Raw genomic sequence first — 11,481 nt, 5'->3', positions numbered from 1 at the left:
TTGATTGCCTGCGTAAGGGTTAAGAAGGAAGCAAAATCTCAATAAAACGGCGTCTCTTAGTATAATAGCGTAATGTTCGCGTAACATAGGATTGGAAAAGATCGTGTTTCCTCGCGATAATTACGTTAGCAACCCCTACCGCCGCAGTTCACCCTCGTACGTTCTGCGTACGGGGATTGACTGAAATCCTTTTTTACGGAGCTGGTAAACAAGCGATAGGTCTCCCGATGCCGACGTCTTCCGCGACGACAAATTCCTCAAATATTTATCTGTCTTCCCCTCGGAACCCTTCAATCGTCGCCGCCCCAAACGTCGCTTCCGTTTCACGCTCGCGGAGTATGTCAATCCTGACGCCTATCGACGTATGACAAATACCTCGTCTTCGACTGCTTGCACTCTCTGTCAGCCTTGACAACCGGAACAAAAGGAGACTGTGAGGGAAGAAAAGATTCGTAAGGGTGTCTGTCGACCAGCCACCGTGGCTTCGTGTTTCTTCTACTTCTCAGCAGTCGCTCTCCCACTCGGGAAACGCTACTCTGCTGATACATAGTTTTCTTCGATTGGTTCTATAATCGATGCGGTTGTTCAGTCTGAGAGTCGAGTCTGAAACAACGGGAATTCTCAGCATCGGAGTTTTATAAAATTGGGCTAGAAAATTTAATAGAAAAGGATAAGATAAAGAGTTATAGAAACAGAAGAGGTAATTATTTTATTTTCATTTAATATTACTTGCCAGACGACAAAGTATATTTGGTACTGTACATATACACTGTGTTCTTTTAGACCGGAGTTCGATTAGATTAATACTAATAAGAACACTCCACAAAGTTCTATATAAACTGCCACTATCTTTTTGTTAATTAACGAATCTAATCGAAATCTACCCAAAACCCGCAAAAATAGCTTTATACGTGGGAAACTAAAACCGAGGAAGGCGATGGTTATACGTACAAGTGAAACTATTCAGAACGTTGATTTTGATAACACATGTAATTGTCTCTTCTCCGGCTATTTTCTCTATTTTCTTGCTTCTTCCTTTTAGTATCGATCACTAGTTTGTAAAGCGCAACAAAACGCTTTATCATCGGCGGCGTATCTTCAACGCGTGGGCTTTCGTAAGTCTCTCTAACAGAACTGGAGAAAATGCCTCTGGTCTGTCCAATAGATTAGGCCGCGTGTTTCTGACACGCGGCGCTAGTTCGCAATTAATTTATTTTTCCCTAGTCGGCCGTTAATTGTTAAACTTAGATGGGCGGTCGTCGGCAATCCCGCAGCTAGACTTGCAGACGGAAGAAAAGAGAGGAGACGCGTCGCGGGACCAAGGAGCGCAAGGAACCGACAGTTTGAAAGGAAAGAGAAGAAGCTAGATATTGGAGCAGGAGGGAACGATGACGATCGACGAAGAAGGAGACGACCGACAACTCAGCTTGGGAGGGTAGAAAATTTGTTAGACAGGGTGCGGACTGGGACGAGAGAATCGAGAATTTGAGGAGGGAATGGAGGCAAGAAGCCAAGGCGCGACACGAACACCGGATTGGGTTACCGGGATAATTAGAATGATGATTAGGAGCGGAGTACGCCTCGTTGACCAATTCTTTCTGGCGCCCTTCATCCGGACGATGTTGCCTTCGAAAGATCAGCTTTCTTACAAAGGGTCACCGGAACTGAATGGGGTGAAAGAGTAAATAACGGGACGATTATCGAGTCGACGATAAAAACAACATCCACAGCGTGTCTATGTTATAGCGGAGGACTTCTCTGCATTTGCAACTAAGAAAAGAAATATGGAATTAGTGGCACGTCATAGACGAGTTACGTAAGAAATTGGGCTTTTTTCAAAGCATGAACACAACAGCTGTATGGGGAGAAAGGCTAAACAGCGGGATAGTTATCAAAGTCAGGATGAGTTACAAAGAAGGAGAAACGTTGAAACACATCGAATCGGTGGATGGAGTGTGTTCAAAGAACGAGCCTTTTTCGAAGAATAGATGAGTTGAAGAAGTAAAGAACAGAACAATCATCGAGTTGACGATAAAACAACATTCTAAAAATGTGCCTATTGTAATAGAAGATATTCCGTACTATGAATTACGAAAAGAAGAAGGTTGAAACTGACCGGATTTATGACACATCATGGATGATCCGTCAGGAATTCAGATATTTTCAAAAGTAACCTCGTCATCTCCTTTACAATGGAACACTTATCCACTTACTCGAATGATATACAAAGAAGGGGGAAAAACGCTGAAACTGACCAAATTCGTGGCACATCGCGGGCAACTATCAAGACGATTGGTGAAATCGCTATTGTCAAGCTTGGACGGCGGACGTTACAACACCCCAGTGACACATTTTTATGCGCCTCAGCGTGATTGGTCGTTCGAGTTGAACCCCCGTGAGATCACTTGACTGAATACGGGTAACCGTCGTAAAAAAAGAAAGGCTAAGACATATGGCATAGACCGGAATGTTTGGATTTCTGAATTCGGTGATTCGTAAGCAGCGCGAAGGTTTTCGAAAGGAAAAAGGATATGAGAGATGGTCAATCTCGATTTTGCTGCTTCTTGTTTTCTCGGTTACGTTCTCCATACTCGACGCTGCTTAGCTCCATCCGCGTTGAAGTAGACGTGAATATTTGATCGGCCCTTCAACCTTCGCCTCCTTCGCCCTCCCACAAGCTTCGCCTCTTACCTAACCCTCAGTCCCAGCTGCGGTGAATTATTTAACGCCCCCAGGGATACCAGTTACCAACGTATATCTATGTGTCAGTCAGATTCTCAAACTCTTTTGTTCGTACGCTATTGTTCGTATGCGTAACCGATTACGTAATGGTCAATACTAATTACTGCCGTGGACTTTTTTTCTTAAGGTTCATGGTCGTGGAGATTATGGTCGATTTTCGAATTAATTATTTTTAGCGAATTGCCAATTTCAATTGATAAAACGTAGCAATGATAAAATTGTAAAATATTCTTCCTTGATATTATAAAAAGATAGGAGAAGATTGAAAAGAAGGGAGATGAAGATTTTTCTGTCAAAGTACATGTTCCTTCAGAGTTTTCTATTCATTTGCTTTCACGCGAATGAATATGCGGTAGCGCAAGTTTGAAATGTTTAATGGTCATTCGTTTGCAATTGAATTAGATTGCAGAGGAGAAAACAGAGGGACAGTGTACAGCGACCCACTTGGAGATGTTTGGAAACCTGTGAAGAAACTACGATCGGTAAACTATTTATCAATTACCGATTGTAGTGTTGATAGGTAACGATTCAAAAATCAAGTTACGTTCATATACTGCAACATTATTGCACCCATCAATTTATAGTAGAGTATTAAAATTAAAATACTAATAACTTAATTACATTTACGAGTTCAACTTTTGTTACATTTCCTACCTTACCGAGCAACTCGCTTCTCTATCTTCCTTACCCTTATCTAAAAAACAATAAATGGTATATTTTATGGTATATGTTGGTATGATATAAAAAGAACAAATTATGTTAAAGTGAAGCAATAATCAAGGTTAAAGTACTTCTGAAATCTCATTGTATGAGTTACCAAGGAAATGTATCAGCCAAAAAGATGATTCAATAAGATTTAATTTCAAATTTTAATTACAAGATTTACTAGTAGGGTGTGCTTGATTCTATAACGATTCATGTTCTATCTCTCTGCTTTTACCACTACTTAAGGAATCGATAATCTTGTATACAATAAATCATTACATGTCACATCTATTTTGTATTTTGGTTGTGATAGAACTAAAGAAATTTCATATTCGATGATACGAAGAAAGATATTTTGTTATTTCCTCCACGGTTTGAAGGATTAAACCTAAAATTTATGCGCAATGTGATACCATAATCACTAGGTTAGAAAATAAAGTTTATCAAAATAACACTTTTATAAATGAAGTTCATCTCCTAAAATTTTCAATATACATAAATACTAAAATTTATCGACATTGATAATTAACTACCATCCAGTCTAACAGCAGAATAAAATTGACTTCTACAGCCCGGTTTATCATCTTCGTTTCGTTATCTCAGTTTGCACGAACAACAGAACGCATAAAAGCAGAACTGCGTTTAATTAGTATGTTATCTTTGATCAGATAAGATGATTTAAATTTTACCTGCGTGGCAAGTAACAAGTGGCAAATGAGTTTAGTCGTCATTTACTGTGCCTAATACGGAAACGCGAAAATGGCGGAAGGCTCCGAACTGCTGTATTTCGATCTTAGACTAGTTCACGACCATTTTGATCGAGCGCTCTTACAAGACGACGATATTGACCTCAGAGCCTATTTGGATGCCTACAATGAACTTTACAAGTAAGGTGGCAAGAGATTGTGTTTTCTATTAACTATAACCTATAATCAGCTGGAAGTAAACTTTGCATCTAATTAATAGTCATTCATAACTTTCTCCTAAGTCTGAATTATTGTCGTAATGTCAATGACATGCGTAATGTCCACAATTCGTGTAATATCCTTTATTGATCTAAATTTACAAATCCCTGTCATTAAATACTTCTTACCATCTGTTTTCATTTGAGAATGACATATGTGTAATGTTATTTCTTGTTTGCAGATTTTTCCAATTGATGGGCAGTGTTTTTGGCTTTGTATCCTCTGACTTGAAGGAAAAAATCCAGGTATTGAATGATTTAATGAACAAAGATGACCGGAATTATACCACGATAAAATCTATGATAGAATATGAGAAAGAAAACAAGATTCTGGACAAAGGAGATCACTCAAATGGTGCTCGTACGCTGTTGAGACTTCATAGAGGATTAGGTATTACAATGTATGAAAGTTTCTCTGCAAGGATGTATTGTGTTCTATTCACTAATATCTTCTGAATTTGTAGATTTCATTAGAGAGTTTTTAAGACAATTGGGAGAATTGTCGGACAGTGATAAGACATCCAGCTGTTGCCAGGATGCTTACAATAAAACATTAGCTAAGCACCATCCATGGGTAGTCAGAAAGGCAGCGGTGGTTGCCATGTATACAATGCCTACCAGAGAATTATTATTCAGAAAGGTATTTATGTTTTTATATAAAAATAATAGACCATTCTGGATTTTAATCATTCTTTTCATATCTCTTTTTTAGGTCTGTGGTACAGACGTTCAAAGAAACGTCGATGTTTTGCCAAAAATGTTGGAGGTAACCACTGATGTGTTCAATCGAACACACAATCTCTACGATGTCCATCAACTTCACAGTCTACCATAAAAATGCATTTAGGATACGTATAATATTGCACCCACTTCTTGTTGTTCGAGAAAGTACACAACACAACACAAACATTCCACATCCAAGATGTGATACATTGCCAATCCCATACATTGAATAGCACCTATATCGATGTCTTTTGTGATATTTCTTTACTTATTATTATACACGATCGCATTTATGATCACCGAAAATGTACAAAATGCACTAGCTTAGATTTCCATGTTACTCGTACTTTTTTCAAAACTTACTTAGAGTGATTTAAAGAACTCGATGTAGCCGCCGGGAGTTATTTGTCGATTTTAATATTTATGTTATAATATAATATTGTGCAATAATATCAGTTAAGTCTGTCGAGGAAACTAAGTCTTCCTTATTGACCTACCTATTTACAATAATATTTTACAAAACGGTAAACCAATGGCGTTTTCTGATAATTGGGTAATCAATAGATATTGTGGTGATCACTAGACTGTCAGTCACGGTCCATGGCAATATGATCACTCATTGTTAGTAATAGTCATCGGATATCAGCATTCCTGAAAATGAAAGTTCATCAGTAGAGAAAATCTTAACTGGAAAATGATCTTCCAAATCTTACCAGCAATGCTGGCAGTGATGAAACAGATAATGCTGCCACCCACGAATGCTCTCATGACAGCATTGGCCACAGATTCCTTCTTATCAGGAGCTAGAGAATTCATCATGCTCATGGTGATTCCCACTGAGCTAGGATTCGCAAATCCACAAATCGCAAAAGTAGCTATGGCCTCGGTTCTACCAAAAATTCGACCTTGTTCCTTATACTTTCCTAGAGTTTCGTAGGCCACAAACTCGTTAACCACAGTCTTCAGACCTATGAGAGTAGCCACGTCGTCACATTGATCCCAGGGCACTCCCATGATCCAACTAAGTGGCATGAATACTTTCGATAGGATCAACTAGAAAAGAATGACCTTTCAACAAAACAGAAAGAATGAAATTATTCTGAGTATTTTAATGTTTCCTCACTTCCAAGCTCAATTCTTCGTAACCAACCAATGACCCTATCCAAGAGAGCAGAGAGTTGACCAACGCCATAAAGGACACGAACGCGACGATGTTAGCGATTATGCCTAAAATCAGAGGAATCGCTGCCACAGCTCCTTTGCTCGCAGCATCGACTAAACTAGAGTCCTTCCTAAAACAAATTTTCTATGATAAATAACATTTCGTTGAAGTACTATCACCGTAGTACACTATATTGCAAAGAAACTCACGATTTTTCTAATTTAACATTATGGGAAGTGACTATGACCTTTTCGGTTTCCGGGTAAAATAACTTGGAGTAACAGAGAGTTCCTGGTGCTGCCATCAAAGTGGAGGTTATCAGATGAGCAGGATTTGCACCAAACTTTATGTACGCGGCGAAAACGGTTCCTAAAAATTATAATTAGCATCTTCTCGATAAAGGGAAATAATCGAACATTTTGTTTAGTCACCTGACACCGTGGCAAAACCCGAACACATAATGGTGTGCAATTCCGAGGTAGTCAGTTTGTTCAAATAAGGTTTGATCATTAACGGTGATTCCGTCTGAAAATAAATATACAGTCACAATATCCAAAAAAAAAAAAAAAAAATACCGGTCTACCTTCATACCATTCCAAGAAAAATGTTTCCAGCACATGTTACTGATTCGCAAATCGAAGTTCCCACGACACTCTGTAGTATTCTACCTAAATTGAAAATGAACCATTGCATGGTACCTAAATAGTAGAAAATCTGGATGAAGAAGCTGAAGTAAAAGATCACAGGCAGCACCTGAAATATAAAGTATTTTAGTTAGCGAGGATAATTTATTTTGTGGGCTAAAAGAGGGAATTCACTGACGCTGAAAGCGAAGACACCATCGGTGACTAATTTGTCGGAGTAAATGAAGCTTGCACCGCTCTTGGCGAAGTTCAAGAACCCCTCTACTTTGTTAGCGAGGCATTGGAAAATAGATCGACCCAAGGGCCATCGAATTAAGAAGAGACCAAAGAGAAATTGTAGAATCAATCCAGACAAAACTGGCCTCCATTTGACCTGAATTTGTAAAGATAATAAATATCAATTCTTGGTCAAACTTTTCCGATTTTTATGTAAAATAGAACATGTAATGTTAAGCGTTTGTTTTAATAGCGGCGAGCATATAAATGGGAAGGGTTCTGTGCAAATTCATACCTTTATGAATACAAATAAAGAATCGGAAGCTAAATAAAAATTTGTTTCACCTATCAGATACTATAATGAATACTTTACTTGGAATGTTTCGTACGTTTTTGCATTTCATGTGCATTCTATGTATGGTTACACATTTACATATTCTTTAAATCCATATCTACGCTATTACAATATTGTTATTATTTAAGATAAAAAGCCGTTCTATATTTAAAGCGCTTTAGAATATGAAAAGCGTACTTTTAAATCCTACATTACAGGGAAAAGGTAAAAATGGAACTTCCATAATACAACTCATTGAATTTAGAAATAAGTATCCTATTTATACGCTCGTCATTATATCTCAAGATATCCGTTCGATAATCTACTCAGAGTGAAGGTAAAATAAAATTTGATGAAAAATTTCGGTAGTATATCGAATTGATAGTGTGTGTATTAAATTGTAATTTTGTAATATCTGACATGCGATTTACTCACGCGACCAGGATGTTTTGAGAATATGTATCCGATAGCGAGCAATATAATGATCCCAAGTCCACTCCTTAATCTCTCCCTCGAATTAGCAGTGTCAATAATGAGAAATACTATGATTCCAATTAAGAAACAGGCATAAAGTACCGTCTGAATAATAATGCTTCCATATCTACCAAAAATAGAAATGAAACATTCGGTATAATCAATTGAATCATTGATAACATGGCCGATCATGCATTTATTAAATCGAGTAGATTTTTACCTTGTTTTGTTGAGATTTTTGACGACGTTGTTGAATGGTCGGCAACAATATCTGAGAATTAAGTGCCCTAAGTAATGATAAAAAAGTCCGCCATAAGCGATCGCTAATAAGATGATTAGCAGTCCGTAACCATCGCACCAATTGAAGTAATTCTCGTCATCTGATAAAAGTCTGGATTAAATAAAAATAACGAAATAATCGAATTTTCAGAATCGTGATTACTCACTGTTTTTTTTCCAGTATAATGTGGCAGAAACAAGATAAATTACTACCACAGCATTTACTATAATTAAATACAGACACTTGAACAGTAGCTGATGTTTTGAATAAAAATTGTTCAAGGCATCGTGTCCTGCACGCAAATAACCAGATGAATTTTCTGCCATTTCCTGAAAAAGGAAACACAAGTTGAAAATATAAGTCTATTTTATAGTCAAAGTGATAACGAAAATAATATTGCGCTAAATATGAATATAAAAAATTCTGCACAGTTTTCGCTAGTACTCTAGATAACGAGAAACATGACTATCATTGATAAATACTTGACGAAACTTTTATGTAATAATTTATCTCACTGAACAATAGCATTCTTTTAACAATCTTTTATCATTGTCATTACAAACGAAGAGACACAAGCGCGCCGCATACCACGTTTCTTGTCATTTCCTCGCTTGTCAGATGTTCAATCTCGAATGTGTTAAACTCGTTACTCTGTAAAAACGGAGAAACTTGCTAAAAATAATCGCTTGAGGAATACTAATCACTCTCAGTTGAAATCTCGACGCAATAGAATATTTTATATAATATGGAAATAACGTTTTACGATAATACTTTTCAGAAATTAACTAATTAAAGTAAGAGGAAATATTTTTAGGGAAAAAATTATAGAAAATAATAGGAAATTGTATAGAAGAAATGAAGTATAAAATATCTGAAATACTCGAAATGATTGTACAGAATAAACTAAATATAAAATACCTCAAACCCGGGATTTAGGGTCCCAGACATATTTCCAACAGAAATGTGCTCTCTTTGTCAGGCGCAGTTTGTTACTAACTAACTAACGGGCATAAAGATAACTAACGCATTGTGATCGAGAAAAAAAGGCAATTATTTCTGCAGAAGCAGGGTTACCTTACTCGTACGAGCAACTGATAAGTGGTACAATAATTGCTTATTTCGATACCAGATAACTCTGATAAGAGTAAGTCCACTAATTGCCGAATTTCGCACAACACATGGTCTAATTTTCAAAAAATAATTTTTACCCAAACACAAAAAAGAAAAAAAATATATATATAAGAAAAAGAAGAGTAAACTGTTCTTTTTATCAACACTAATTATACCGATCAAATTATATCACGTATTCGATCACAGCCTTTACGATACGTAACGCACAAATTTAATAATAATTGAATGTAAAATTATAGAACGTTAAGTAAGCAAAAGTTCTTAGTCACGATCCGTCTTGGGCAAAGAAAAGAATTCTACTATACTAACGCTCGACGGATCAGAAATGCTACGGCATCGATATCTTCGGACGCGTGCACTCAGATAAGCCTCTTGTATCACTGAAGATGATATGACTATTAATCATTACCATCAATGGATAGTAGGGGAAACAATGAATTTCGAGTACAAGATTTTACAATTGACCTCGTTTCATACGATCGGCCTCGTGTCGCGTAGGGGACACGGGTTAAGCGCGCTAATTATCGTAGATTTCCACCTGCAGCGCGATAAGACAATAGAGTATCATGCTTATCGTACATGTTGTTACGTTATATGTTATATATTATACATGCTTGTTAAAATTGACTACCGATACATAGTCCATCATTGTAGCCGAAGCAATTTTTGAATCATTTTTATTTTTCATTTTTAACCGTAATAGATTCAAAAATAAAATAAAATTACGCTATAGAGCCACACGATACTATTACCATCGAGTTTGATCTGTGAAAAGTGATCTGTAGGAAACGTTAATCTTGTTTATTTCGTAAAATTACGAAGCGGTCTTACGTACACAGATGGCCACCGCTATATGCAAGTATTTTGAAATAGATTTCTTTCAACTTGAATTTTTTTTAATGGATACGAGTTTTCAGTAGTCTGTTAATTCGACAGACTATGAATTCTCTCTCGATGGCTCGAAAATTACCTAAACGAGAGAATACCTTGAAGCGAATTTCTTCCGACAGCCACGAATTTTCGGTGGTTCGAAAATTACCTGCGCAATAACAGAAAAGGGCGACAATCCTGAGGAGTCGATTCGAATGCCTCGTTCATCCAGCGAGCCCTACGAGCCCTGAATTCGAAAAGAACCCGTGAATTTCGAGGAGACAGGGCAATTGTATCGGCGACAGGTCGAAAAAAATTCCTGGCTCTTTTTCACACGAGTCTGGTACGTAGCTGTCGGTCACGTGACGACGCGTCGTTGTAACGGATCGTGGGTGAAGGCGGACGCGAAACGCAATTTAACAGGGTGAACGTCGCGACGGCTGTCGATACTTTCTCTTGCGTGGTCCATCAAAATTCTTCCGCCGTGTTTAGCCACGCACAAGTCGTTGGCGGCCTCCGCGTGCACCAGCAAACCGGAAAACCGTGCTCGTAATCGACGATATCTGCTCGCAATTCAGATTTCAGGCGAGAGTCACGAGGATCATGACGATTCTACGACATTCCGTGTAATGACTGACCGGGAGGAAATTGCGAGACGCGCTTCCTAGACGATAAAAATAATTATCGTGCGCGAGAAGTATTGCGTTAATCGTACGGCGTATACCTTGAAAAAGGAAATCACCTTCGCCGTAATCACCTAATGACGGACGCGCGAATAATTGAGAAGGAATTAGGGGAATTCACTGCGAGTTACGTCGATTTCAAGAATCGTTCTTGAGATTTTGCGTTCTTTGATGGTACAAGGTAATGAGATCGTTGGACAATAGCGAATTTCTGAGAAACATCTTAAAATCCTATATTAACTTTAGAATTATCAGAGTTTATAAAGTTATCAATTCGTAATTTTTAAATAGAAATTTTACAGATTTACAATGATGCATTTTTCGTAATTTCAATGATTTTCTACCTTTGTATTTGATCACGGAGCTGAAATATGCGTCTTCCTCATAAACTTTAAAAATATTGCTCTCCGTAATATTGACATATCGTTTGTGTTAATAATGATAATGATTATAATTATCAATTATTTTCAAAAGACTTACATCCTTGTACACAGCAGCTTCTATCAGTTTTCAATTATGTCGTATTAAAATTCTTCTATTTAACCAGAAGGCG

General features: G+C 37.4%; 2 protein-coding genes across 5 annotated transcripts; one reads left to right on the top strand and one right to left on the bottom strand.

Moving 5' to 3' along the window:
* Positions 1–4,018: 4,018 nt before the first annotated feature.
* LOC117205073 (ceramide-1-phosphate transfer protein) lies at positions 4,019–5,608 on the top strand. Its single transcript, XM_033443147.1, has 4 exons — positions 4,019–4,334; positions 4,594–4,802; positions 4,876–5,051; positions 5,124–5,608. Exons 1-4 carry the CDS (start codon positions 4,207–4,209, stop codon positions 5,244–5,246), a joined length of 636 nt encoding a protein of 211 aa, XP_033299038.1. The 5' UTR covers positions 4,019–4,206; the 3' UTR covers positions 5,247–5,608.
* Positions 4,858–10,846, bottom strand: LOC117205052 (solute carrier family 28 member 3-like). 4 transcript variants are annotated; one of them, XM_033443111.1, is made up of 12 exons: positions 9,163–9,192; positions 8,833–8,895; positions 8,411–8,573; positions 8,185–8,344; positions 7,926–8,091; positions 7,119–7,313; positions 6,888–7,049; positions 6,728–6,821; positions 6,506–6,665; positions 6,258–6,426; positions 5,848–6,187; positions 4,858–5,785 (listed from the first exon to the last, which is right to left on the bottom strand). In XM_033443111.1, the coding sequence occupies exons 1-12, from the start codon at positions 9,190–9,192 to the stop codon at positions 5,757–5,759; spliced, it is 1,731 nt and encodes a 576-aa protein (XP_033299002.1). In that variant the 3' UTR covers positions 4,858–5,756. The 4 variants fall into 4 exon arrangements, with proteins under 4 accessions (XP_033299002.1, XP_033299029.1, XP_033299020.1 ...); XM_033443138.1 differs by lacking the exons at positions 8,833–8,895; positions 9,163–9,192 and adding an exon at positions 10,415–10,846; XM_033443129.1 differs by lacking the exon at positions 8,833–8,895 and having other exon boundaries at positions 9,163–9,249.
* Positions 10,847–11,481: the final 635 nt, after the last annotated feature.

This window comes from Bombus bifarius, unplaced genomic scaffold, assembly GCF_011952205.1.
Source record: "Bombus bifarius isolate JDL3187 unplaced genomic scaffold, Bbif_JDL3187 scf7180000007966, whole genome shotgun sequence".
Classification (NCBI taxonomy): domain Eukaryota; kingdom Metazoa; phylum Arthropoda; class Insecta; order Hymenoptera; family Apidae; genus Bombus; species Bombus bifarius.
This window is presented reverse-complemented; position numbering and strand designations above follow the sequence as displayed.